Source organism: Rhinoraja longicauda, chromosome 24, assembly GCF_053455715.1.
Source record: "Rhinoraja longicauda isolate Sanriku21f chromosome 24, sRhiLon1.1, whole genome shotgun sequence".
Classification (NCBI taxonomy): Eukaryota; Metazoa; Chordata; class Chondrichthyes; order Rajiformes; family Arhynchobatidae; genus Rhinoraja; species Rhinoraja longicauda.
Genome location: NC_135976.1, coordinates 33,965,894 through 33,993,447, shown reverse-complemented (window position 1 = coordinate 33,993,447; position 27,554 = coordinate 33,965,894). Strand labels below are relative to the sequence as shown.

The 27,554-nt window shown below is 52.4% G+C and overlaps 2 protein-coding genes across 6 annotated transcripts; one reads left to right on the top strand and one right to left on the bottom strand.

Moving 5' to 3' along the window:
• Nucleotides 1–6,566: 6,566 nt before the first annotated feature.
• On the bottom strand, nucleotides 6,567–16,995 carry bysl (bystin-like). 2 transcript variants are annotated; one of them, XM_078420490.1, is made up of 8 exons: nucleotides 16,616–16,995; nucleotides 14,901–15,066; nucleotides 13,564–13,702; nucleotides 11,503–11,551; nucleotides 11,388–11,472; nucleotides 10,340–10,500; nucleotides 9,086–9,188; nucleotides 6,567–7,254 (listed from the first exon to the last, which is right to left on the bottom strand). In XM_078420490.1, the coding sequence occupies exons 1-8, from the start codon at nucleotides 16,965–16,967 to the stop codon at nucleotides 6,912–6,914; spliced, it is 1,398 nt and encodes a 465-aa protein (XP_078276616.1). In that variant the 5' UTR covers nucleotides 16,968–16,995; the 3' UTR covers nucleotides 6,567–6,911. The 2 variants fall into 2 exon arrangements, with proteins under 2 accessions (XP_078276616.1, XP_078276615.1); XM_078420489.1 differs by having other exon boundaries at nucleotides 11,388–11,551.
• Nucleotides 16,996–22,455: 5,460 nt separating this feature from the next.
• Nucleotides 22,456–27,548, top strand: med20 (mediator complex subunit 20). 4 transcript variants are annotated; one of them, XM_078420485.1, is made up of 4 exons: nucleotides 22,456–22,512; nucleotides 23,837–23,988; nucleotides 24,864–25,117; nucleotides 25,912–27,548. In XM_078420485.1, the coding sequence occupies exons 1-4, from the start codon at nucleotides 22,499–22,501 to the stop codon at nucleotides 26,125–26,127; spliced, it is 636 nt and encodes a 211-aa protein (XP_078276611.1). In that variant the 5' UTR covers nucleotides 22,456–22,498; the 3' UTR covers nucleotides 26,128–27,548. The 4 variants fall into 4 exon arrangements, with proteins under 4 accessions (XP_078276611.1, XP_078276613.1, XP_078276612.1 ...); XM_078420487.1 differs by lacking the exon at nucleotides 22,456–22,512 and having other exon boundaries at nucleotides 23,865–23,988; nucleotides 24,872–25,117; XM_078420486.1 differs by lacking the exon at nucleotides 22,456–22,512 and having other exon boundaries at nucleotides 23,892–23,988; nucleotides 24,869–25,117.
• The last annotated feature ends 6 nt before the right edge of the window (nucleotides 27,549–27,554 follow it).

Here is a 27,554-nt window from a genome sequence, read left to right as displayed (position 1 = left end):
AGTACTCTGGGATGCAGACCATCAGGCCCTGGGGATTTATCAGCCTTCAGTCCCATCAGTCTACCCAAAACCATTTCCTGCCTAATGTGGATTTCCTTCAGTTCCTCCATCACCCTAGGTTCTCCGGCCCCTAGAACATTTGGGAGATTGTGTGTATCTTCCTCAGTGAAGACAGATCCAAAGTAACGTTTTAACTCGTTAATGTTATATGTTTCTATAAGATCCCCTCTCATCCTTCTAAACTCCAGTGAATACAAGCCTAGTCTTTTCAATCTTTCCTCATTTTCCAGCGCCCTTAAAATAAAATAGACTTTTGGTACAGAACAATGCGTCAGATCGTCTAAGTTGCAGTATCTCACTTATGGCTTTATTAGTGTAAGAAAATAACTGCAGATGCTGGTACAAATCGAAGGTATTTATTCACAAAATGCTGGAGTAACTCAGTGGGTCAGGCAGCATCTCAGGAGAGAAGGAATGGGTGACGTTTCGGGTCAAGACCCTTCTTCAGACTGATGTCAGGGGGGCGGGACTAGTGGTTATGTTAAACACATTTCTATTTCATGCTGAAATAATTGCCTAAACATCTATAAACATTTGTTACGATCTCTGTGTCTCCCTCTCCCCCGACTCTCAGTCTAAAGACCCGAAACGCCACCCATTCCTTCTCTCCAGAGATGCTGCCTGACCCGCTGAGTTACTCCGGCACTTTGGTGTCTATCTTCATTACAGTTTAGTGTTAGAAGTTACAGTGAGAGGCCTAATTGAATTTGAATGTCTGGACAATGATAATCTGGATGACGAGTGGCGGCAAATGGACCTGACCCTGACCGGGGAGGGAGGAGGTGTTGGATAACGGTATCTTCTCTGAGCAGCTGCGATGTTTTAGCAATCCCTCCAGGGATTTTTCAGAATCTTATCTGAAATTATTCATACTCTGTTCGACCTTTCTCACAGAGGAGGGTGGGGGGGCTGGCACACGCTGCCTGGGGTGGCGGTGGAGGCAGATTCGATAGCGGTGGATCGGCACAGCGGTGGATGCAGGGAGTGGATGCAGGGAGTGGAGGGATATGGATCACGAGCAGGCAGATAAGAGTTGGTCTTGGAATCACACAGGGGTGATGCTTTAGAGATACAGCGCAGAAACAGGCCCTTCGGCCCACCGGGTCCGCGCCGACCAGCATTCCCCGCGCATTAACACTATCCTACACCCACTAGGGACAATTTTTTTAAACATTTAACAAGCCAATTAACCTACAAACCTGCACGTCTTTGGAGCTTGGGAGGAAACCGAAGATCTCGGAGAAAACCCACGCAGGTCACGGGGAGAACGTACAAACTCCGTACGGACAGCACCCGTAGTCGGGATCGAACCCGGGTCTCCGGCGCTGCATTCGCTGTAAGGCAGCAACTCTACCACTGCACCGCCTTGCTTTAGAGATACAGCGTAGGAAACAGGCCCTTCGGCCCCTCGAGTCCGTGCCGACCAGCGATCCCCGCACACTAGCATTATCCTGCACACTGGAGACAATTTGTCATTTTAGCAAAGCCAATTAAGCAACCTACAAACCTGCACGTCTTTGGAGTGCGGGAGGAAAGCGGAGCACCAGGAGAAAACCCACGCAGGTCACGGGGAAAATGTACAAACTCCGTACAGGCAGCGCCCGTAGTCAGGATCGAACCCGGGTCTTTGGCGCTGTGAGGCAGCAACTTTACCGCTGCACCACCGCGCCGTCTCATCACCGTCTATATCTCTCGTTTCCCTCTTCTCTGACTTTCAGTCTGAAGAGGACGTCACGGTGGCGCAGCGGTAGAGTTGCTGCCTTACAGCGAATGCAGCGCCGGAGACTCAGGTTCGATCCTGACTACGGGCGCCGTCTGTACGGAGTTTGTACGTTCTCCCCGTGACCTGCGTGGGTTTTCTCCGAGACCTTCGGTTTCCTCCCACACTCCAAAGACGTACAGGTATGTAGGTTAATTGGCTGGGTAAAATGTAAACATTGTCCCTAGTGTGTGTGGGACAGTGTTAGTGTGCGGGGATCGCTGGGCGGCGCGGACTCGGTGGGCCGAAGGGCCTGTTTCCGCGCTGTATCTCAAAATCTAAAAAATCTTTTTAAAAAAGATGGGTCTCGACCCGAAATGTCACCCATTCGTTTCCTCCAGAGATGCTGCCTGACCCGCTGAGTCTCCGGCGCTGTGAGGCAGCAACTCTACCGCTGCGCCACCGTGCCTATTAGTGGAGTTGTTTAATCTCAATAAGTTGGGCTGAACTGCCGTGTGAGTTGACGTGTTTGACCCCACCCGCGGTTTAATGGTGAAGACAGGTAACTATTGTGGAGTGGGACCAAGAGGCACGTCACCGATCAATACTAGGAAACACCATAGTTTGTAATATAAACGCCAACCATTTCATTACAGATTGAAAAATTCAAATGCTGGAAATCTAAAATAAAAATCAGGTGGTGCAGCGGGTAGAGCTGCTGCCTTGCAGCGCCAGAGACTCAGGTTCCATCCCGACTACGGGCACTGTCTGTACGGAGTTTGTACGTTCTCCCCGTGACCTGCGTGGGTTTTCTCCGAGATCTTCGGTTTCCTCCCACACTCCAAAGACATACATGTTTGTAGGTTAATCGGCTTCGTATAAAATTGTTTAGAGATACAGCGCGGAAACAGGCCCTTCGGCCCACCGGGTCCGCGCCGACCAGCGATCCCCGCACACTGACACTATCCTACACACACTGGGGACAATTTTTACATTTACCAAGCCAATCAACCTACATGTCTAGGATAGTGTTAATGTCCTACACATGTAGGACATGAACTAAACTAACATCCTTCTTTAGAAAGAAGATAAGACACAAAATGCTGGAGTAACTCAGCGGGTCAGGCAGCATCTGTGGAGAACATGGATAGGTGACGTTTCACAAAGTGCTGGAGTAACTCAGCGGGTCAGGCAGCATCGGTGGAGAACGTGGATAGGTGACGTTTCAGGCCGAGACCCTTCCTCATTCCTTCTCTCCAGAGATGCTGCCTGTCTGGCTGAGTTACTCCAGCATTCTGTGTCTTATCTTCGGTGTAAACCAGCATCTGCAGTTCCTTCCTGCGCATGACGTCTTTTAAAAATATATATATATATAGTATAAGAAACTAACTGCAGATGCTGGTACAAATCGAAGGTATTTATTCACAAAATGCTGGAGTAACTCAGCGGGTCAGGCAGCATCTCAGGAGAGAAGGGATATATATATATATATATCATATGCATTGTTAATTCCAGTCTCAAAATGAATTTCCATTCACAGCCACGGTGTAAGCGTGCTGCATTTGTTTGCTGCAGGTGCTTGATGCGGGGTTTAGGAGCTTTCTTTGTCGTGGGGGGGGGGGAAAGATATCCATCAGACCGGTCGGCAACTGGAGAGAGGGAAGAAGCAGGCTGGGTTACCGGCACACGCTAATCTGCCCGGCAACAGCGGGCGCGCCTGCGCAGAAGGCGGGCGATGTAGCAAAGCTGACACTGGTCCAATGTGGCAAAAAAATATAAAGTCTTGGCTCCATTAGTGAACCTGCAGCTTTTACACACTCAGACCCCTGCAGAGTGTGGCACACTCGGCACGACGCACTCTCGCGGTGCTGGTTAAAATCAGATCTAATTAAAACCCAGCTCTGGTTTAAACAAAAAATAAACGTTTAAAGTATTACAATGAATATTTCATTCAAACTCCATATCTTCCTCTTTAAACCCCTTCCACATCTGCAAACATCTGCAAACACCCTCCCCTTGCTGAACAGGAGATAATTACATTCGCTTTTAAAAAAAATAAATTGCTGCAAATGATAATTATTTGTTCAAAGCTGCAAAAACGAGGGGACTATTTGCACTAAAGGTAGACACAGAATGCTGGAGCAACTCAGCGGGACGGGCAGTATCTCTGGAGGGAAGGAATGAGGAAGGGTCTCTCGACCCGAGAGGTCACCCATTCATTCCTTCTCTCCAGAGATGCTGAGTTGCTCCAGCATTTCGTGTCTATCTGCGGATTAAAAATCCGCATCTGCAGTTTCTTCCTACAATTTGCATTAAACCTTTTGCAAAAAGTTACTGAATACATTTTTTTTAAAACATGTATCTGCATCTAAACCTTCTCACGCAGTAGGCGCGAAATGTGGGATACACTTTTTCCCATTGGTATTTTCTAACTAAATAGCAAGCCGGGTGCCCGGAGGAGGTTAAGAAGGTGGAAGCTGCCACCTACTGAAGCAACGTAGAAATGGCATTGACTTCATGGAAGAGAAATCAGAACTGCAGATGCTGATTAAAATACAAAACGGAGTCTGCAGAAAGGTCCCCTCCTGAAACGTCACCCACCCACGTTCTCCAGAGATGCTGCCGGGGTTACTCCAGCACTTTGTGCATTTCTTTTGTTGTTGACCTGCACCTGCAGTTCCTTGTGTCTCCAATAATCAGAATTGGATTTTTAAAAAAAATCTTTGTGACTTTTTACTGACAAAAAAGGTCATCAATTTGAAATGTCACCTTTCTCTTCGCAGTTCATTCCCAGCTTGGAGAATATTTCCAGCATTCTGTTTGACAATAGGTGCCATAGAGGCCATTCAATGTGATCATGGCTGATCATTCTCAATCAGTACCCCGTTCCTGCCTTCTCCCCATACCCCCTGACTCCGCTATCCTTAAGAGCTCTATCTAGCTCTCTCTTGAATGCATTCAGAGAATTGGCCTCCACTGCCTTCTAAGGCAGAGATGCAAGGGATCAACTTTTACACTTTGTTTGGTTATGCACGGTGGCGCAGGGGTAGAGCTGCTGCCTCACAGCGCCAGAGACCCGGGTTCCATCCCGACTTCGGGCGCTGTCTGTACGGAGTTTGTACGTTCTCCCCGTGGGTTTTCTCTGGGTGCTCCGGTTTCCTCCCACGTCCCAAAGACCTGCGGGTTTGTAGGTTAATCGGCTTCGGTATATTTTCCCGTGTGTGTGTACTTTAGAACTAGTGTACGGAGGGATCGCTGGTCAGCACAGACTGGGTGGGCCAAAGGGCCTGTTTCCACACTCCATCTCTAAACAAAGATCGGGTAGACGCACAGAGTCTCTTGCCCAGTGTAGGGGAAATTGAGGACCAAAGGACATGGGTTCAAGGTGAAGGGGAAAAGATTTAATAGGAATCTGAGGGATAACTTTTTCACACAGAGGATGGTGGGTGTATGGAACGAGCTGCCAGAGGAGGTAGTTGAGGCTGGGACTATCCCAACGTTTAAGAAACAGTTAGACAGGTACATGGACAGGACAGGTTTGGAGGGATATGGACCAAACGCAGGCAGGTGGGACTAGTGTAGCTGGGACATGTTGGGCGGTGTGGGCAGGTTGGGCCAAAGAGCCTGCTTCCACACTGTATCACTCTATGACTCTCATAATTTTAGATTATTCTATCAGCTCAGCTGGAAGATCAGCCATGATTGAATGGCAGGGGTAGTCTTGATGGGCTGAATGGCCTATTTCTGCTCCTGGAACCTATGAGCTGATCACCACTGTCTTCAAAACCCCAGAGAAAACAATGCATCTTGTCCTCCATTCCCCAAGCCCCCCTAGTCGCAGTGTCTGGATCTGTGGGCAGTATAATCTGGAGGTTTCTGGATGGGCCGAATGGCCTAATGCTGCTCCTACAACATGTGAGCTTTGCCTGCCTATAGTCAGCATGTGTGGGAGTTTCTTCCACGGTGCACTGTTGTGGTCTGCAGTCCTTCACCCTCTGGCCTTTGCTCGGCTACACGCTGCAGCAGCGGGTACCGTTGGCAGTCAGGGGGCGGTGGTGTAGCGGTAGAGTTGCTGCCTCGATGACCTGGGTTCGGTCCCGGCCTCGGAGTTAGTATGATCTCCCTGTGACGGCGTGGGTTTTCTCCGGGTGCTCCGGTTTCCTCTAAACAATTTGTTCTGGCCTTTCCCATCCTACTTTCAGTCTGAAGACGGGACCAGACCCGAAACGTCACCCATCTTTATTCCTTAGAGACGCTGCCTGTCCCGCTTTTACTCCAGCGCTTTGTGTCTGTCTTCGGTATAAACCAGCATCTGCAGTTCCTTTAACCACACTTGCAACCAGAGAGCGGTCCTGAACTACTATCCACCTCGTTGGTGACCCTCGGACTATCCTTGATCGGACTTTACCTTGCACTAAACCTTATTCCCTTATCATGTATCTGTACGTTATAAAAGGCTCGATTGTGATCATGTATTGTCTTTCCGCTGACTGGATAGAACGCAACAAAAGCTTTTCACTGCACGTGACAATAAACTGAACTGAAGCTGAACTCTGAAGAAGGGTCTCGACCCGAAACGTCACCCATTCCTTCTCTCCTGAGATGCTGCCTGACCTGCTGAGTTACTCCAGCATTTTGTGAATAAATGCCTTCGATTTGTACCAGCATCTGCAGTTATTTTCTTACACTGAAACTGAACTCATCTCCTTTGTCAAGGTACGTCCTTTCATTGTGAGGCTGTGGCCTCTGGTCCTAGACTCTAGCTGGGCCTGTTTCCGTGCTGTGTCACTCTAAGGCAATGCAAGAACATATGGATTAAGAGTAACAAGCAGCATATTATTTATCTCCAAACCAAATGGAAATACAGACTAAACGATTCACTCCAACTTCACTTCATATCGCGACAATGCAATGATGAGGCCAAGTCAGTGGGTATTTTTAAGGCAGAGACAGATTCTCGATTAGAACGGGTGTCAGAGGTTATGGGGAGAAGGCAGGAGAATGGGGTTAGGAGGGAGAGATAGATCAGCCACGATTGAATGGTGGAGTAGACTCGATGGGCCGAATGCCCATTCACTTATGACGTTATGATATTTATTCCCCGTGCCCGAGAGCGCGGAGGGAGGGGGGGGGGAGAGGGGGGTCGGGGAAGTCACTCGATGGCCATTCCCGTCTCCACGTCCCGCGACTTGGAGTTGAGCAGTTCGCGCCTGATCTCGGGCGAGATGCTGGGGTGGCAGTGAGATCTCAGCAGCTCCACCAGCGAGTCCTTCTGCTCGGTGGACAGGTCCTCCTTGTAGCGCTGCACGAAGGTGAGCAGGGACTGGTGCCACAGCACCGGCAGGCAGCGCCGGTCAGCCCCGAAACGCAGGAAGTGGAAGACCAGTGCGTCCAGCACGCGAAACGGCAGCGCGTACTTCTTGTCGATCATCAGCCGCAGGAAGATGCTGTTGGCCCCGTTGTACTCCATCTCTGCAATCTTCAACATCGCTGCACTGCAGAGAGAGACAGTGAGACACACACCAGCCTGAGACAGCTCACACACAGAGAGAGGGAGAGACAGCTCACACACACAGAGAGAGAGAGAGACACACACCAGGCAGAGAGCTCACACAGAGAGAGAGAGCTCACACAGAGAGAGAGAGAGCTCACACAGAGAGAGAGAGAGCTCAGACAGAGAGCTCACACACAGAGACAGAGAGACGCACACCAGCCGGAGAGCTCACACACAGAGAGAGCTCAGACACAGAGACAGTGAGACGCACACCAGTCTGAGACAGCTCACACACAGAGAGAGAGAGAGAGGCTCAGAGAGACACAGCTCACAGACAGAGACAGTGAGACGCACACCAGGCCGAGACAGCTCACACACAGAGAGAGCTCAGACACAGAGAGAGAGCTCAGACACAGAGAGTGAGACGCAAACCAGGCCGAGACAGCACACAGAGAGGCACAGAGAGTGCCAGAGAGAGGCACAGAGAGAGAGAGAGAGAGAGAGAGTGCCAGAGAGAGAGAGAGAGAGAGAGTCAGAGAGAGTCAGAGAGAGACAGAGAGAGAGAGTGCCAGAGAGAGAGAGTTAGAAAGAGAGAGTCAGAGAGAGAGTGAGAGTCAGAGAGAGAGAGAGACAGTCATAAAGTCAGTGTGGAAACAGGCCTTTCGGCCCACTTTACCCACACAGACCAGCATGCCCCATCTACACTAGTCCCCCCTGCCTCACAGCGCCAGAGTCAATCCTGACTACAGGTGCTGTCTGTGTGGAGTTTGCACGTTCTCCCCGTGACCACATGGGTTTCCTCCGGGTGCTCCGGTTTCCTCCCACTTCCCACAGACGTGCGGGTTTGGAGGTTAATCGGCCCCTCTGTAAATTGCCGCCTAGTGTGTAGGGAGTGGATGAGAAAGTGGGATAACGTAGAACTAGTGTGAACGGGTGATCGCTGGTCGGCACTGACTTGGTGGGCCGAAGGGCCTGTTTCCGTACTGTATCTCTAAACTCCAAGCAGATCAGAAAATGTGTACACCTGCAAAGGGATCTTCTGAATTACAGGAATAGGGAAAAAACTGCAGATGCTGCTATAAAAAGGTAGACACAAAGTGCTGGAGTAACTCAGCGGGTCAGGCAGCATCTCGGGAGAGAAGGAATGGGTGACGTTTCGGGTCGAGACCCTTCTTCAGAATGAACGTCACGGGGAAAGGGGATACCCTACTGTGTTGTAAATACTTGCCCGCCCTGCGGCCCGTGCCTCACGGGGATTACCTAGTGTCACCTGGTTATTACCTGTATGGTTATCACCTGGTTACCATGGTTATTACCTGTATGGTTATCACCTAGTTACTATTGTTATTACCTGTATGGTGTCACCTGTATGCTTATTACCTGGTTACTATGGTTATTACCTGGTTACTATGGTTATCACCTGTATGGTGTCACCTGGTTACTATGGTTATTACCTGTATGGTGTCACCTGGTTACTATGGTTATTACCCGAATGGTTATTACTTAGTTACTATGGTTATCACCTGTAGGGTGTCACCTGGTTACTATGGTTATTACCTGTATGGTGTCACCTGTATGGTTATTACCTGGTTACTGTGGTTATTACCTGCAGGGTGTCACCTGGTTACTATGGTTATTACCTATATGGTGTCACCTGTATGGCTATTACCTGGTTACTATGGTTATTACCTGCAGGGTGTCACCTGGTTACTATGGTTGGTTACCTGGTTACTACGTTGTACCCACTGTCCCTCCCTTGCCCGCCCTGCGGCCACTGTTGTAACCACTGTCCCTCCCTTGCCCGCCCTGCGGCCACGCCACACGGGGGTTACCTGGTGTGCAGGACAGGGATGGAGCACTTGGTGAGGATGCTCCCGATGATGATGGCCTCCCTCAGGGTGCAGGTGCCCGACTCACACAGCGGGAGGAGAATCCCTGTGGAGGAGAGAAAAGCCAACGTCAGAATCTCCACGCGGACTGACACAAAATGCCGGAGTAACTCAGCGGGTCGGGCAGCCTCTCGGGAGAACGTGGAGAGGTGACGTTTTGGGTCAGGACCTTTCTTCAGACTGATGTCACCCGCCCCCGCCCCTGACATCAGCATGAAGAAGGGTCTCGACCCGAAGCGTCACCCATTCCTTCCCTCCCGAGATGCTGCCTGACCCGCTGAGTTACTCCGGCATTTTTTGTGTCTACCTGCAGTTCCTTGTTTATTTTCTTCCTCACTTATTCACAATGAAATTTAATTAAGATTAATTAAACCATTCTCCTGTCTTCTCCCCGTAACATTTGACATCCGGACTAATGAAGAACCTATCAACACCCCATGACTTGTTCTCCACTGCCATCCATGGCAATGAATTGCACAGATTCACCACTAAATCTGACTAAAGAAATTCCTCCTCGACTTACACTAAACGTTATTCCCTTGTCGTGTATCTGTACACAGTGAACGGATCGATTGAAATCGTGTATTGTCTTTCCTCTGACTGGTTAGCACGCAACAAAAAGCTTCTCACTGTACCTCGGTACACATGGCAATACACTAAACTGAAACTGAACCTACCTGATCTCCCGGTGGCTCAGCACTTCAACTCCCCCTCACACTCCCAGTCTGACCTTTCTGTCCTGGGCCTCCTCCACCGTCAGAGTGAGGCCCAGCGCAAATTGGAGGAACAGCACCTCATATTTCACTTGGGCAGCTCACACCCCAGCGGTATGAACATTGACTTCTCTAACTTCAGATAGTCCCTGCTTTCCCTCTCTTTCCTCTCCCCCTTCCCAGTTCTCCCACCAGTCTTCCTGTCTCCGACTACATTCTATCTTTGTCCCGCCCCCTCCCCTGACGTCAGTCTGAAGTGGAGTCTCGACCCGAAACGTCACCCATTCCTTCTCTCCCGAGATGCTGCCTGACCTGCTGAGTTACTCCAGCGTTTTGTGAAACTGAACCCGTCTCCTTTCTGAAGGCCGGTCCTTTAATTCTGATTCTGTGCCCTCTGGTCCTAGACTCCCCCGCTGCTGGGACCGTCCTGTGAGGGCTACGACGGGCACAGTAACGATGGGGAGGAGAGCGAGGGGCCGCGTACCCTTAAACCAGGCGCCAGGCTTGAAAAGAGCTTTCTTCAGCGCCATGTAGAGGTGGAAGTTCAGCCGTTTGTACTCCACGATGTCGTCTCTCACTCGTGGCAGCAGCACCAGGTTGAAGAATCTCTGGGCCATCTTGGCCTTCAGGTTGGCCGAGAAGATCCTGCAACATTTGAAGGGGGTGAGGAGGAGATTAAACATCGGGCTCGGTGGCGCAGCGGTAGAGTTGCTGCCTTACAGCGAATGCAGCGCCGGAGACCTGGGTTCCATCCCGACTACGGGCGCTGTCTGTACGGAGTTTGTACGTTTCCCCCCGTGACCTGCGTGGGTTTTCTCCGAGATCTTCGGTTTCCTCCCGCACTCCAAAGACGTGCAGGTTTGTAGGTTAATTGGCTGGGTAAATGTAAACATTGTCCCTAGTGTGTGTAGGATAGTGTTAGTGTGCGGGGATCGCTGGTCGGCGCGGACCCGGTGGGCCGAAGTTTAGTTTAATGCCACATAACCATGTACACTGTGAGGGAAACAACTGCAGATGCTGGTTTAAATCGAAGGTCGACACAAAATGCTGGAGTAACTCAACGGGCCGGGCTGCATCTCGGGAGAGAAGGAATGGGTGACGTTTCAGGTCGAGATCATGTAGGGTCTCGACCCAAAATGTCACCTGTTCCTTCTCTCCAGAGATGCTGCCTGTCCCGCTGAGTTACTCCAGCATTTTGTGTCTACCCGACAACCACACATGTCTTTGGGATGTAGGAGAAAACCCACGCGATCACCGGGGGAACGTGCAAACTCCACACAGACAGCGCCCGAGGTCGGGATCGAACCCGGGTCTCCGGCGCTGCGAGGCAGCAACTCTACCGCTGTGGCATCTCTGGAGAGAAGGGTCTGAAGAAGGGTCTGGACCCGAAACGTCACCCATTCCTTCTCTCCCGAGATGCTGCCTGACCCACTGAGTTGCTCCACCATTTTGTGGCCGTTGTCGAGAGCTTCCTTAGTAATTCCACGCCCGGGGCGACCGGCCGGCCGGCCGCAGGACCGCGGCGCCCTCACCTGGTGGCCTGGAACATTGCGGCGGCGGTCCAGCTGTCCGGCTCGGTCAGGTACAGTATCTGCTCCCAGTTCGACAGCGCTGGCAGTATCTGCTCCCAGTTCGACAGCGCTGGCACGATCTTGAAGGCCTTCGGTAGCTTCCCACTTCGATACTTGCACAGCACCTTTTGTGAAAGCAAGGCACAAAACATTTTCCAGGTCTGGTTGTTATCACAAGTTGCAGCGGATCGGGCGGACGTGCAGCCGGAAAGAGCGCAGAGAAGATTCACGTGGATGTTCCTAAATGATTGGAGCAGAATTTGTCGCGGCGCGGTGGCGCAGCGGGTAGAGCTGCCGCCTTACAATGAATGCAGCGCCGGAGACCCGGGTTCCATCCCGACCACGGGCGCTGTCTGTACAGAGTTTGTACGTTCTCCCCGTGACCTGCGTGGGTTTTCTCCGAGATCTTCGGTTTCCTCCCACACTCCAAAGGCGTGCAGGTTTGTAGGTTAATTGGCTTGGTAAATGTAAACATTGTCCCCAGTGTGTTGTGTAGGATAGTGTTAGTGTGCGGGGATCAGACATGGTGGGCCGAAGGGGCCTGTTTCTGCGCTGTATCTCTAAACTGAACTAATTAGGCCATTTGGCCCATCGAGTCTACTGCCCCATTCAATCATGGCTGATCTATCTCTCCCACTCAACCCCATTCTTCGGCCTTCTCCCCATAACCCGACACCTGCACTAACCAGGAATCTATCTATCTCTGCCTTAAATACCTCCATGCACGCAAACGGTTTATCTAATCATTTTAATTGGTCGTTTTCAGGTTGGCGGTACATCTAAAGTGTTAAATGACATTATTCTGTTTTCACTGACGGGATAACAAGCATAAAAAAAGCTTTTCACTGGACCCCGGTACACGAGACAATGATGAACTAAACTAAACCATTCTTGCTATTGAGAGCGTGCAGCGTAGGTTTACTAGGTTAATTCCCGGAATGGCGGGACTGTCATATGTTGAAAGACTGGAGCGACTAGGCTTGTATACACTGGAATTTAGAAGGATGAGAGGGGATCTTATCAAAACGTATAAGATTATTAAGTGGTTGGACACGTTAGAGGCAGGAAACATGTTCCCAATGTTGGGGGAGTCCAGAACCAGGGGGCCACAGTTTAAGAATAAGGGGTAGGCCATTTAGAACGGAGATGAGGAAAAACTTTTTCAGTCAGAGAGAGAATCTGTGGAATTCTCTGCCTTAGAAGGCAGTGGAGGCCAATTCTCTGAATGCATTCAAGAGAGAGCTAGATAGAGCTCTAAATGATAGCGGACGGAGTCAGGGGGTATGGGGAGAAGGCAGGAACGGGGTACTGATTGAGAATGATCAGCCATGATCACATTGAATGGCGGTGCTGGCTCGAAGGGCCGAATGGCCTCCTCCTGCACCTATTGTCTATTGAAGCATACGTTTCTTAAAGAGGCGTACTCGTTAGTGATAGGAGCAGAATTAGGCCATTCGGCCCATCAAGTGCACTCTTAACATAAAACAGAGCAGCATTTTCAGGAAAACTGCAGACGTCAGTAGAACGACACTTGAGAGAAACTTGCTGGGAAACGTGCCCTTGGCCCAATGAGCCCACGCCGACCCGCAATCACCAGTTCTTGGTTCTTGGTCCTCCAAAATATTCCAAATGGAATTTAAACTGTAGTTGGCGGAGTATGGACTTAAGCAAGAAGGGCTTCCCGGAGAAGTAGAGCTGCCTCACATGTAGATGTCTGGTTGAGTAACGATAGTAGGGTGAAGACTATTCCATGCTTTAATTGTGCGAGGGATGTATGAATTGCTGTACACACCTGTCTTGATAGCTGGTATCTCAACTTGAACCGAATGCCCTCGTCTACTCCTGATATGTTCACACTAGTTCTATTTTATCCCACTTTCTCAGCCACTGCCTACACACTAGGGGGCAGTTTACAGGGGGCAGATTAACCTCGCAAACCCGCACGCCTTTGGATTGTGGGAGGTCACAGGGAGAACGTACAAACTCCACACAGACAGCACCCGAGGTCGGGATGGAACCCGGGTCTCTGGCGCTACGAGGCAGCAACTCTACCGCTGTGGTTGTTGGGTGTCAGTACTAAGGGGTCTGTGTGTAGCCCGGAGGGGGGCTGGACTGCGGATGGCAGAGTGACCATTACCTCACGCACACCCTTGTACACCTCCAGCACCCTGGGGTCCAGCTGTGGCATCGGGCGGCCAGAAGCGTCGGACATGGCCGACTCCACCTCCGTCTGCTTCTCCGTGATCCTCTCCATGATGATGTCCGCAAGGGTCCGCCTGCAGGCCAACGCAAAGCGTTACACGAGGCGGGCGGTACACGCCTCCACGCCCCAGCCCTTACACAGGGGGAGAGAGAGGGGGAGAGAGAGGGGGAGAGAGAGGGGGAGAGAGAGAGAGGGAGAGGCAGAGAGGGAGAGGCAGAGACAGAGAGGCAGAGACAGAGAGGAACAGTCCAACGCAAACCGTTACACGAGGCGGGCGGCACACGACTCCGTGCCCCAGCCCTTCCACAGGGGTTCCACAGAGTACCACACAGCCCAGCCCAGCACAACGCAACCCGTTACAGTACCCACACGTTAAACCCCTCCGCACCCCAGCCCCTCCATAGAGAGAGGGAACACAGCTCACAACACCCCCCCAACGTGTCGTCTTTCCGCTGACTGCTGTACACAACAAAACGTTTTGCGCTGCAGGTGACCAAATAAATCGATGCAAGTAAATTGGCTCGGTATAAATGTAAAAATTGTTCCTAGTGTGTATAGGATAGTGTTAGTGTGCGAGGATGGCTGGTCGGTACGGACTCGGTGGGCCGCAGGGCCTGTTTCCGCGCTGTACCTCAAAACTAAACTGACAAAAAATCTAACTAACGAACCAAAAAAAACCAGGAGTTAAATAAGTTTAAAAAAGGAGGCAACTGGACAAACAGTCTGGGCAGCATTGGAAGCAAGGTGGGCCTTGATGGCTGAGACTCAGAGACTGCAGGACGTGGCTTCATCCAAAGATACCAGATGAACAAGGTGGACCACTCCGTTGAAATCGCCTACACTGTAGTACGCAAAGGAGCCATTTTAGTAAGCAAAACCCGTCGCTAGCCCTACCTCTCACAGTGTAATCAGTGTTTGGGGGAACAGTATGTGTGATGATACCATTAAAATGCAGAATATATCTCATCTATCAATTCACAGATTTTTGTTCTTTTTCTTTTTGAATGTTTCTGCAAGTTTCTGCCGACTAAAATGGCGCCGTGACGTACTCCAGTTTTTATAGACAATAGGGGCAGGAGTAGGCCATTCGGCCCTTCGAGCCAGCACCGCCATTCAATGTGATCATGGCTGATCATTCTCAATCAGTACCCCGTTCCTGCCTTCTCCCCATACCCCCTGACTCCGCTATCCTTAAGAGCTCTATCTAGCTCTCTCTATTTAGGGTCGAGTCGGGATGGTCTGTCTTGCTCCTCGAGTAGCTTTGGCTTTACCTGAGCGGAGGGTTTTTGTTCATGAACATATCGATGGCCTTGTCATCCTCCGGGTCGACTGCGATCTCCTCGCATCCACCGTCCCGAGCGATCTCCGCGGAGATCTCCAACGATGGCCACTCATCCTCCAAGTCAGAGTCAGAGTCCCCACTCTTGGAACCCGATCCTGGAGAGACCAGAGGGAGATTAGCAACCACTGCCGAACCCCCCCACACCCCCCTCTTCCTCAGCTTGTTTCATTTAGCAATACAGCAGTTTGTGTCGGTCCCGCTGAGTTACTACAGCATTTAATGTCTAACTTCGGTGTAAACCAATATCTGCAGTTCCTTCCGACACAGAAACAGGCCCTTCGGCCCATCTGGTCCACACAGACCATCGACCATCCGTTCGCACTACCTCTATGCTATCCCACTTTCTCATCCACTCCCCACACACTAGGGGGCAATTTAGAGAAGGTCAATTAACCTGCAAACCCTTCACGTCTTTGGGACGTGGGAGGAAATTGGAGCATTGTGACCTCCGGTGCTGCCTGCGTGGAGTTTGCACGTTCGCCCAGCGATCACGTGGGTTTTCGCCGGTTTCCTCCCACGTCTCAGACGTACGAGATTGTAGGTTGATTGGCTACTGTAAAAACCAAATGGACCCTAATGTGTAGGGAGTGGATGTGAAGGTGGGGTAACATAGAACTAGTGTGTGAACGGGCGGTCGATGGTTGCTCGGACTCGGCAGGATAATGAGCCCTCTTCCACGCTGTACTTCAGTCAGACGTTCATACCTGATTGTCATTAGTGATAGGAGCAGAATCAGGCCATTCGGCCCATCAAGTCTACTCCACCATTCAATCACGGCCGATCTATCTCTCCCTCCTAACCCCATTCTCCTGCCTTCTCCCCATAACCCCCGACACCCGCACTGATCAAGAATATGTCTATCTCTGCCTTAAAAATATCCACTGACTTGTGGCCTCCACAGCCGTCTGTGGCAACGAATCCCACAGATTCACCGCCCTCTGACTAAAGAAATGCCTCCTCATCTCCTTCCTAAAGGAACGTCCCTTCACTCCAATCAATTAAAGAGGTTGGCGGCTGGTACAATTAGTGCAAATAGACATACAGTACAGGCACAGTGGGCCAAAGGGTCTGCTTCTGTGCTGTACCACAGCTAGATTGTGGCCCAGGTTATGAATCCCCACTGTCCCTAGTGTCTCTCCCACCTCCCTCTCACCCCTTCTACCCACCCCACCCTCCCTCATCCCTTCCCAGAGCATCCCCCTCCCTCATCCCTTCCCAGAGCATCCCCCTCCCTTCCTCTCTCCCCCCCCACCCTCTCCCCCTCCCATCTCTCTCCCCCTCCCTCTCTCCCCCTCCCTTTGTCTCTCCTCCCCACCCTTTCCCCCCTTCCTCTCTCCCCCACCCTCTCCCCCATCTCTCTCTCTCCCCTCACTCTCTCTCTCCCCCTCCTCCTCTCCCTTCCTCCCCCCATCGCCCTCTCCCCTTACTCTCTCTCTCTACCCCCATCTCTCTCTTCCCCCTCCCATCCTTCTCCCCCTCCCACCTCTCTCTCCCCTCACTCTCTCTCTCCCCTCACTCTCTCTCTCCCCTCACTCTCTCTCTCCCCTCACTACCCCCCACCCCCCCCCTCACTACCTCCCCCCTCACTACCCCCCCTCACTATTCCCCCCCCCCCCCCCCAAGCCCGGGGTGTGATGCGCCCACCGAGCCGGGTGGTCTTGGTGCCGCTGCCCGGCGCTCCCTCCTGCCCGGCTGCCGTGTGCGGGGGGTCGAGGTGGTCGGCGAGGAGCTGCCGTTGCTGGGCGCGGGCCTGCTGCAGGATGCGGCGGCTGAGCCTGGGCTCCACGTACTCCTCGTCCCCCGCCTCGCCCTGACCCTGCCCGCCGCGCCGCAGCTTCTGGCGGCCGGGCGGCCTGACGGCATCGGCCTGCAGGATGTGCTGGGCCAGGCCGAGGCCGCGGTGCGGTTGTGGGGCCTGGGTGTCGGCGCCGGCGGCGGCCCGGCTCTGGCGCCTGTGTTTGGGCATCGCGGCGACAGTCAGCGGCTCGCTACACATGGGCCGCGCCGCACCGCGCCTGCGCCAAGTGTATCCACTACACACGGGCCGCACCGCGCCTGCGCCAAGTGTATCCACTACACACGGGCCGCACCGCGCCTGCGCCGTGTATCCGCTACACACGGGCCGCACCGCGCCTGCGCCACATGTATCCGCTACACACGGGCCGCACCGCGCCTGCGCCAAGTGTATCCGCTACACACGGGCCGCACCGCGCCTGCGCCGTGTATCCGCTACACATAACATAACATAACAACATAACATAACAACACTTTATTGTCACTCGGCACAACACCGAGCGAAATTTCAGCAGTCACACAAAATACAGCAAAAAGAAAAGAACACAGGACACCCGACCCCAACACAAACATCCATCACAGTGACTCCAAACACCCCCTCACTGTGATGGAGGCAACAAAACTTCCCCTCTCTTCCCCCCGCACCCACGGACAGGCAGCTCGACCCCTACCGAGGCAAACGACACGCACAGCCCCCGCAAGGGGATGGAAGGCCCCCCGGCCGAGCCGCCCCGGGCACCGAAACGTCCCGCGGCCACACCGGGCGATGTTAAGTCCAGCGGCCGAGCCACACCGGGCACTGAAACGTCCCGCGGCCGAGCTGCGCCGGCAATGTTAAGGCCCGCAGCCGAGCCGCGCCCCGGGGAAGAGACCTAATAAAATAAAGGTTTCCCCCCGCCCCACCCCCCCACCCCACCCCACACCCCCACCACACACCCCCACCACACATACACAGCCAAAAACAGAAACAAAAACCATCCCAACACCGACACAAACAAAAAAAAAGAAAAAAAGACAACAGACTGCCAGAGAGCCGCAGCCGTTAGGCGCAGCCAACTCCTACCTTTCTACATGGGCCGCACCGCGCCTGCGCCACATGTATCCGCTACAGACGGGCCGCACCGCGCCTGCGCCAAGTGTATCCACTACACACGGGCCACCGCGCCAAGTGTATCCACTACACAAGGGCCGCACCGCGCCTGCGCCACATGTATCCGCTACACATGGGCCGCACCGCACCGCGCCTGCGCCAAGTGTATCCGCTACACATGGGCCGCACCGCGCCTGCGCCACATGTATCCGCTACACACGGGCCGCACCGCGCCTGCGCCAAGTGTATCCGCTACACACGGGCCGCACCGCGCCTGCGCCACATGTATCCGCTACACATGGGCCACACCGCGCCTGCGCCAAGTGTATCCGCTACACATGGGCGGCACCGCGCCTGCGCCACATGTATCCGCTACACATGGGCCGCGCCTGCGCCAAGTGTATCCGCACCGCGCCTGCGCCTCGTGTATCACTTCAAGTGTATCCGCTCCAAATGTATCCACTCCCCCCCACACGTGGTTCCGCAGAGACACGGCGGGACGGGCAGCATCTCTGGAGAGGAGCAATGCGAGACGCTTAGAAACATAGAAACACACACAACAGGTGCACTAGGAGGCCATTCTTCCTTTCGAGATTATTAAGGGGTTGGACACGTTAGAGGCAGGAAACATGTTCCCAATGTTGGGGGAGTCCAGAACCAGGGGGGACAGTTTAATAGATAATAGACAATAGTTGCAGGAGGAGGCAATTCGGCCCTTCGAGCCAGCATCGCCATTCAATGTGATCATGGCTGATCTTTCTCAATCAGTACCCCCCCTGACTCCGCTATCCTTAAGAGAATAAGGGGTAGGCCATTTAGAACGGAGATGAGGAAAAACTTTTTCAGTCAGAGAGTTGTAAATCTGTGGAATTCTCTGCCTCAGAAGGCAGTGGAGGCCAATTCTCTGAATGCATTCAAGAGAGAACTAGATAGAGCTCTTAAGGATAGCGGAGTCAGGGGGTATGGGGAGAAGGCAGGAACGGGGTACTGATTGAGAATGATCAGCCATGATCACATTGAATGGCGGTGCTCGCTCAAAGGGCTGAATGGCCTCCTCCTGCACCTATTGTCTATTGAGCCAGAATCAATTCAATATGATCACTGCTGATCATCCACAATCAGTACCCCGTTCCTGCTTTCTCCCCATACCCCCTGACTCCGCTGTCATTAAGAGCTCTATCCAGCTCTCTCTTGAAAGCATCCAGAGAATTGGCCTCCACTGCCTTCTGAGGCAGAGAATTGGCTGATCATCCACAATCAGCACCCAGTTCCTGCCTTCTCCCCATGCCCCTTGATTCCCTTAGCCCTAAGAGCTAAATCTAAATCTCTCTTGAAAACATATACACAACAGGTGCAGGAGGAAGCCATTTGGCCCTTCGAGCCAGCACCGCCATTCAATATGATCACGGCTGATCATCCACAATCAGTACCCCGCTCCTGCCTTCTCCCCGTACCCCTTGATTCCGTTAGCCCTAAGAGCTAAATCTAACTCTCTCTTGAAAACATCCAGTAAATTGGTATCCCCTGCCTTCTGTGGCAGAGAATTCCACAGATTCACAACTCTCTGGGTGGAAAAGATTTTTCCTCATCTCAGTCCTAAATGGCCGACCCTTTTTTCTTAAAACTGTGTGGCCCCTGGTTCTGGACTCCCACAACATCGGGAACATGTTTCCTGCATCTAGCCTGACCAATCCTCTAAGAATTTTATGTTTCTATAGGATCCCCTCTCATCCTTTTAAATTCCAGTTTCGGGTCAAGACCCTTCTTCAGACTGGTTGGGGATAAGGGAAACAAGTGATGATGTGGAGTGGAGAGATAAAGAACAATGAATAAAAGATATGCAAAAAACGTAACGATGATAAAGGAAACAGGCCATTGTAAGTTGTTTTGTTGGGTGAAAATGAGACTTGGGTGGGGGAGGAATAGAGAGAGAGGGAATGCCGGGGCTACCTGAAGTGAGAGAAATCAATATTCACACCACTGGGCTGTAAGCTGCCCAAGCAAAATATGACATGCTGTTCCTCCAATTGGCGTTTAGCCTCACTCAGACAATGGAGGAGACTGAGGATAGAAAGGTCTGTGTAGGAATGGGAAGGAGAATTAAAGTGTCCAGCAACCGGGAGATCAGGTTGGTTCAGGCGGGCTGAGCGAAGGTGTTCCGCGACACGATCGCCCAGTCTGCATTTGGTCTCGCCGATGTATAAGAGTCCACATCTTGAAATATAGAGATCTCTCTCTATCATCAACGATAGAAGCGGAATTAGACCATTCGGTCCATCACGTCTACATCGGTGAGACCTTCAAATTTTGAACAAAAACATCATAAGGATGTTTCTTCAGGAAGTCCTTTTCTTCAGTCATCCCTTCTCCTGAAGAATATCCCAGGCAGATTTCCCCTTAATCAAGGGAACCCTGTGAATGTGGGAAGCAAGTTAGGAATGTTATTCCCATTCCCAAATTTTATTCTCTTTATCATGTATCTGTACTCTGCAAATGGCTCGATTGTCATGTCAAGTCAAGTCAAGTTTATTTGTATAGCACATTTAAAAACAACCCACGTTGACCAAAGTGCTGTACATCTGATTAGGTACTAAGGAAAAAAATGAAACATACAGTAGCACGCAAACAGTTCACAGCGCCTCCTCAATGAGCCTCAAACGCTAGGGAGTAGAAATAGGTTTTGAGCCTGGACTTAAAGGAGTCGATGGAGGGGGCAGTTCTGATGGGGAGAGGGATGCTGTTCCACAGTCTAGGAGCTGCAACCGCAAAAGCGCGGTCACCCCTGAGCTTAAGCCTAGACCGCGGGATAGTGAGTAGCCCCAAGTCGGCCGACCTGAGGGACCTGGAGTTAGAGAGGGGGGTTAGAAGATTTTTGATGTAGGGGGGGGAATGTCCATTTAGGGCTTTATACGTGAATAAGAGGAGCTTGAAGTTGATTCTGTACCGTACAGGGAACCAGTGGAGAGAGGCCAGAATCGGGGTGATGTGGTCCCTTTTACGGGTACCCGTCAGGAGTCTCGCTGCGGCGTTTTGGACCAGTTGCAGGCGGGACAGGGAAGATTGGCTGATCCCAGTGTATAGGGAGTTGCAGTAGTCTAGGCGGGAGGAAATGAAAGCGTGAATGATTTTTTCTGTGTCGTCGAATTGGAGGAAAGGTTTGATTTTAGCTATGGTTCGAAGTTGGAAGAAGCTGGCTTTTACCACAGCGTTGACTTGCTTATCAAATTTTAATGCAGAGTCAAATATCATGCCGAGGTTTTTGACATGCGTGATAGGAGCACAATTGGGCCATTCAGCCCATCACCCATTCAATCACCTTTTCAGTACACTTGCAGTTTATTTGCAAGTGAGGGGTGATTTTGATAGGGGCAGAATTCATGGTCGTGGAGATGCTGACCAAGAAGCTGGAAACAAGCTAATCCCACAAACCCCCAAACCTCTCCTGTCCATGTACATGTCTAACTGTCCTTTAAATGTTGTTAGAGTTTGTACAGCATGGTAACAGGCCCTTTGGCTGATCAACATGTCCCATCGACACCAGCTTGCATTTGACCCATATCTTTTTAATCCTAAAAAAGAGACAAAGTGCTGGCGTAACACAGCAGGGACAGGCAGCATCTTTGGAGAGAAGGAAGGGGTGACGTTTAGGGTCGAGACCCTTCTTCAGACTGAGATTCAGGGGAGATGGAAATTAGAGATATGGACGGTGATTTAATGTTAGGGTTCCCAGGAAGGATTGGATTAACAAATGAGGAGCATTTGACGGCGCTGGGTCTGTACTCGCTGGAGTTTAGAAGGATGAGGGGGGAACTCATTGAAACCTTCCGAACAATGAATGGCTTGGATAGAGTGGATGTGGAGAGGATGTTTCCACTAGTGGGAGAGTCCAGGACCAGAGGGCACAGCCTCAGAATTAAAGGACGTTGCTTTAGGAAGGGGATGACGAGGAATTTCTTTAATCAGAGGGTGGTGAATCTGTGGAATTCTTTGCCACAGAAAGCGGTGGAGGCCAAGTCAGTGAATGTATTTAAGGCGGAGATAGATAGATTCTTGATTAGTACGGGTTTCGGGGGCGATGGGGAGAAGGCAGGAGAATGGGGTTAGGAGGGAGGGAGAGATCAGCCATGATTGAATGGCGCAGTAGACCTCATGGGCCGAATGGCCTGATTCTGCTCCTATCACTTATGACCTTATGATCTGAGGACAAGGGCAGCAAATGGTGTGGAACACCACGCGGCGGCACTGCGGGCGGAGGCCGGGGTTGGGTGCGCTTGCCCCTCCCGGCCGGCGGCGGCGTTGCGGGGGGAGTCCGGGGTGGGATGCGCTTGCCCCTCCCGGCCGGCGGCGGCGCTGCGGTGGGAGGCCGGTGTGGGGTGCGCTTACCCCTCCCGGCCTGGGGCGGCGCTGCGGGGGGAGTCCGGGGTGGGGTGCGCTTGCCCCTCCCGGCCGGCGGCGGCGCTACAGGCGGAGGCCGGTGGCGTTTGCCCCTCCCGGCCGAGGGCAGCGCTGCGTGGGGAGGCCGGGGTGGGGTGCGCTTGCCCCTCCCGGCCGGCGGCGGCGCTGCAGGGGGAGGCCGGGGTGGGGTGCGCTTGCAGGGGGACCACGGGCACCAGCGCTCACTCAGTGCGGACGGAGGCGGGAGGATGGGGGTAACCTGGTGAGGGGGGGGGGATGGAGGGAGGGAATGGAATAGAGGGATGGATGGGCCTGGTGAGGAGCAGGGAGAGGAGGAGAAGGAGGGAATGGAGGGGGTGAGGGAATGGAGGGGGTGGAGGGAGAGGGAGGGAGTGGTGGAAGGAAGGGAAAAGGGAGGGAAGGGAGGGAATGGAGGGGGTGAGGGAGGGAGGGGGGGAGGGAGGGAGAGAGGCAAGGGAAGGGAAGGAGGGATGGAGGGAGGGGGAAGGAGGGAGGGAGGGGGGAGGAGGGAGGGAGGGAGGGGGGGGGAGGGAGGGTGGAGGGAAGGAGGGAGGGAGGGGGAGAGAGGGAGGGAGGGGAGGAAGGGGGAGGGGGGGAAGGAGGGAGGGGATGAAGAAGGGAGGTAGGGGGAGGGAGGGAGAGGAGGAAGGAAGGAGGGAGGGAAAGGGTTGAGAGAGGGATGGAGGAGGAGGGTGAGAGGGAATAATGTGAGGGGGAACGGGAGGGTTGAGGGGGTGCAGGGGAGGTGAGAGGGAGAGACCTGGTGAGGAACAGGGAGGGGAGAGTGAAAGGGATGGGATGAAGGAGGGAATGGAGGGACTGAGAGAGAGAGACGGGGATGAAGGGAGAGGGGAGTGGAGGAGGTGAGATATGGAGGGGGTGAAAGGGGAAGATGGAATGGAATGGAGGGAAGGAGGAAGAGCTGCTCGTTGCAGGGTGGGAGAGGGTGAGGGGAGGATGGAATGGAGGAGTGGGGATGCAAGGGGGAGGGTTGAGGGGAGAAAGTGGGGGTGAAGGAGTAGGGGGTGAGTGTCAGGTCCCGTCCACCTTTGATGGGGAGGGGAGAGGGAGGGATGGGTTTGGAGGGAGAGGGTGAGGGAGATAGGTAGGCAGAGAGTGGGTGAAAGGGGATGAAGGAGAGAAGGAATGTGGGAGATATGGGATGTAGGAGGAGGATGAGAGGGAAATGGGCAAGGTGGGTGTTGAGGAAGGGGGCGAGGGAGATTGGTTGGCAGGGATGTGTAGGAAGGAACTGCAGATGCTGGTTTAAACCGAAGATAGACACAAAATGCTGGAGTAACTCAGCGGGTCAGGCAGCATCTCTGGAGAGAAGGAACGGGTGACATTTCGGGCCGAGACCCTTCTTCAGACATGAAATGTCACCCGCTCCATCTCTCCAGAGATGCTGCCTGTCCCGCTGAGTTACTCCAGTATTTTGTGTCTATCTTGGGTGGGAGATAGGTAGGATGAGGGAGTGAGAGAAGGAGGGAGGGGAGAAGGAGGGAGGGAGGGGACGGAGACATTGGAAGAGGGTTTTGGTAACTGGCTGATTCTCTTTCTCTCAGTGTTTCCCAGATCCCAGCGGTGGAGGGCAAGAGTGTCCAGCAGGCCGTGGAGATGCTGACCAAGAAGCTGGAGGTGCTGGGCGCAGTGAAGCAAGGGACGTTCTGTGTGGACTGTGAAACGTATCACGCGGGGCCGGCTGTCACTATCCCAGGTAACCACGGAGAACGGCAGCGGGCGAATGGGTGATGTGCAGGAAGGAACTGCAGGTGCTGGTTTCAACCAAAGATCGTCACAAAAAGCTGCAGATGCTGCCTGTCTAGTTTAGTTTAGAGGTACAGCCCGGAAACAGGTCCTTTCGGCCCACCGGGTCCGCGCCGACCAGCGATTCCCGCAAATTAACACTATCTTATACCCGCAAGGGACGATCTTTACATTTACCAAAGCCAATTAACCCACAAACCTGCACGTCTTTGGAGGAATCCGAAGATCTCGGAGAAAACCCACGCAGGTAACGGGGAGAACGTACAAACTCCGTACAGATAGCACCCGTAGTCGGGATCGAACCAGGGTCTCCGGTGCTGCATTCGCTGTAAGGCGGCAACTCTACCGCTGCGCCACCGGGCCGCTAAGTTACTCCAGCTTTCTGTGTTTATCTAGGGGAATGGGTAACATGGAAACAGTAATAATGTGGGCATAGATAAGATGAAGGGTCACAATCTTTTTCCCGGGGGGGGGGGGGGGTTCAGAGTACATTGTTTTAGAGGAGAAAGATTTAGAAACATAAAAACATAGAAAATAGGTGCAGGAGTAGACCATTCTGCCCTTCAAGCCAATTATACCAATGCCAATTAACTTGAAAACCTGCATGTCTTTGGAGTTTGGGAGGAAACTAGAGCACCCGGAGAAAGCCCACACAGGTCACGGGGAGAACGTGCAAACTCCGTTCAGACATCACCCGTGGTCGGGATCGAACCCGGGTCTCTGGCGCTGTGAGGCAGCAACTCTACCGCTTGCCACCGCGCGACTGTTTTACGAGTCCTGTGCCCGTTACTTACAGTGAGGTAATGGGTCCTGTTTTCCCCTCAGGGCAGCAGGCTAAGTTCATGTACATCATGCACAACACTGAGTTTCCTCTCAGCTGCTTTGCCCTTTTTGAAAACGGGCCGTACCTGGTGGCGGACACGAACTTCGACACGCTGATGATCAAGCTGAAGGGGTTTTTCCAGAATGCCAAGAGCAACAAGATCGAAAGCCGTGGCCCTCGCTATCAATACGGTGACTTCCTGGTCAAGGTTGGCACAGTGACTATGGGACCCAGTGTGCGCGGCATATCTGTGGAGGTATGTCCAGTACATCAGCCCTGGTTAGTTTAGTTTAGAGACACAGGCCCTGGTTAGTTTAGTTTAGTGTGCGCGGAAACAGGCCCTTCAGCCCAGCGAGACCGCACTGACCAGCGATCACCCCGCACACTAGTTTAGTTTAGAGACACAGCGCGGAAACAGGCCCTTCAGGCCACCGAGTCCGCGCCGACCAGCAATCACCCTATACACTAGTTTAATTTAGAGACAGCACGGAAACAGGCCCTTCAGCCCAACGAGACCGCACTGACCAGCGATCACCCTGCATACTAGTTTAGAGATGCAGCGCGGAAACAGGCCCTTCAGCCCACGTTGATCAGCGATCACCCCGCACAGTAACACTACCCTACACACACTAAGGGATTGGACAGGCTAGAAGCAGGAAAATGTTCCCGATGTTGGGGGGGGGGGGAGTCCAGAACCAGGGGTCACAGTTTAAGAATAAGGGGTCGGCCATTTAGGACTGAGATGAGGAAAAATCTTTTCACCCAGAGAGTTGTGAATCTGTGGAATTCTCTGCCACAGAAGGCAGTGGAGGCCAATTCACTGGATGTTTTTAAGAGAGATTTAGTTAGATACAGCTCTTAGGGCTAACGGAATCAAGGGATATGGGGAGAAAGCAGGAACGGGGTACTGATTTTGGATGATCAGCCGTGATCATATTGAATGGCGGTGCTGGCTCGAAGGGCCGAATGGCTTAGTCCTGCACCTATTTTCCATGTGTGTATATATATATATAAGTGAACAAAGTATTTTCTCTCTGGTCCCTGTTGCAGGTGGAATATTGCCCGTGCATCATGTCCAGTGACTGTTGGAATCTCATGATGGAATTCATGCAGAGCTTCATGGGCAACCACACGCCTGGAACCCCTTCCGTGTTCTCCACAAAACACGACGGCATTTACACGCCTACAGACACGTCCATTCAGTATATGGAGCTGTTCAATAAGATCCGGAAACAGCAACAGGCTCCCGTGTCCGGGACGAGATAGTCTGAATAGAAGAAGGGCCTCGACCCGGAACGTCACCCATTCCTTCTCTCCAGGGACACTGCCTGTCCCGCTGAGTTACTCCAGCATTTTTGTGCCTATGAGATGGTCTGCCCTGACGTACGTTTTAAAACCGTTCCACGACCCAAATCGTCCCCTCTCTACGTTCTCCAGCGATGCTGCCCGACCCGCTGGAGTTACTCCAGCGCTTTGTGTCTCTCTTTTCTGATGCCACCTATTCATCCGACATGATAAAACTTTATTCATCCCTCGGAGGGAAATTGGTCTGCCAACAAGTCACGACACAACAAGGTACACGAAAACCTGAAATCAAAATTAAATTAAAAGTGAGGGAAAGAAAAAGACAAGCGACTCTTGGACCGGCTGCCGTGTGCACAGGGCCTTCACCAGAACAAACCTAAAACTAGAAAAATATAAGAGTAAAATAAACCCTTTCTCAAAGGAACGTATGGAATCACTCAAGGTGCTACAACAGCCTCGCCCTGGCGTGCCTTTTATTGCCTGCGTGGAATTGGAGTGATGCAAATGTCGTTTGATTTGTTTCCTGCCATCTCTGCCGGTAGATATGCTCACATCCAGTTTCTAAAGTCCCTGGAGTGTTCTGTGATCTCTTCCTGCATTTTGCTCCAAATCTCCCTCTGAATTCCTTGCCTGTGAGATAACTGGAGCGCCGTTGCTCAATTGAAGAAAGAATGGGGAAAGAATGAAAAGAAGAAGTGGCTGCTGTGAGCCTGCTCTCTCTGTTTTGGCCACACCGCCGTAAAGGAAGGCTGGATGAACTCATTCACTCGAGGCGGCACGGTGGTGCAGCGGTGGGTGGAGCTGCTGCCTCACGGCGCCAGAGACCCGGTTTCGATCCCGACCACGGGAGCTGTCTACGAAGTTTGTACGTTCTCCCCGTGGGTTTTCTCCGGGTGCTCTGGTTTCCTCCCACACTCCAAAGACGTAGAAGTTTGTAGGTGAATTGGCTTTGGTAAAATTGTCCCTTGTGTGTGTAGGATAGTGCTGGTGTGCGGGGTGATCGCCAGTGGGTCGCAGGGCCCGTTTCCACACCGTATCTCTAAACTAAACTAATCCAGGCCATAATACTGGGATAAGACTTTGCGATGATATTGGGATTTTTGATTTACTGAACCGAAACATGTTATGATGTTATTTCTACGTACTGTATATACAGGCCTGTTATGCTGCTGCGGGCAAGTGTTGTGTTTACAGTGCATATGACAATAAAACACTCTTGATGAAGTCTGAAGAAGGGACTCGACACGAAACGTCACCCACTCCTTCTCTCCAGAGATGCTGCCAGTCCCGCTGAGTTACTCCAGCATTTTGTGTCTATAAGCACTCTTGAATCTTGACGGCACCACGTGCTTTGTGTAACTAACCTGTGGAATTACCACATGAGGAGC

What these genes read in the sequence shown, in the direction of transcription:
- bysl (XM_078420489.1), bottom strand. Translation starts at nt 16,967, where the DNA reads ATGTGTAGCGAGCCGCTGACTGTCGCCGCGATGCCCAAACACAGGCGC. An exon ending in TGTACAAGGGTGTGCGTGAG is followed by an intron (nt 11,552 to 13,563) that starts GTAATGGTCACT and finishes CTTTCACAAAAG; the next exon opens with GTGCTGTGCAAGTATCGAAG. An exon ending in GCAATGTTCCAGGCCACCAG is followed by an intron (nt 10,501 to 11,387) that starts GTGAGGGCGCCG and finishes CAAATGTTGCAG; the next exon opens with GATCTTCTCGGCCAACCTGA.
- med20 (XM_078420485.1), top strand. An exon ending in GCCGGCTGTCACTATCCCAG is followed by an intron (nt 23,989 to 24,863) that starts GTAACCACGGAG and finishes TTTTCCCCTCAG; the next exon opens with GGCAGCAGGCTAAGTTCATG. An exon ending in TGCGCGGCATATCTGTGGAG is followed by an intron (nt 25,118 to 25,911) that starts GTATGTCCAGTA and finishes TCCCTGTTGCAG; the next exon opens with GTGGAATATTGCCCGTGCAT.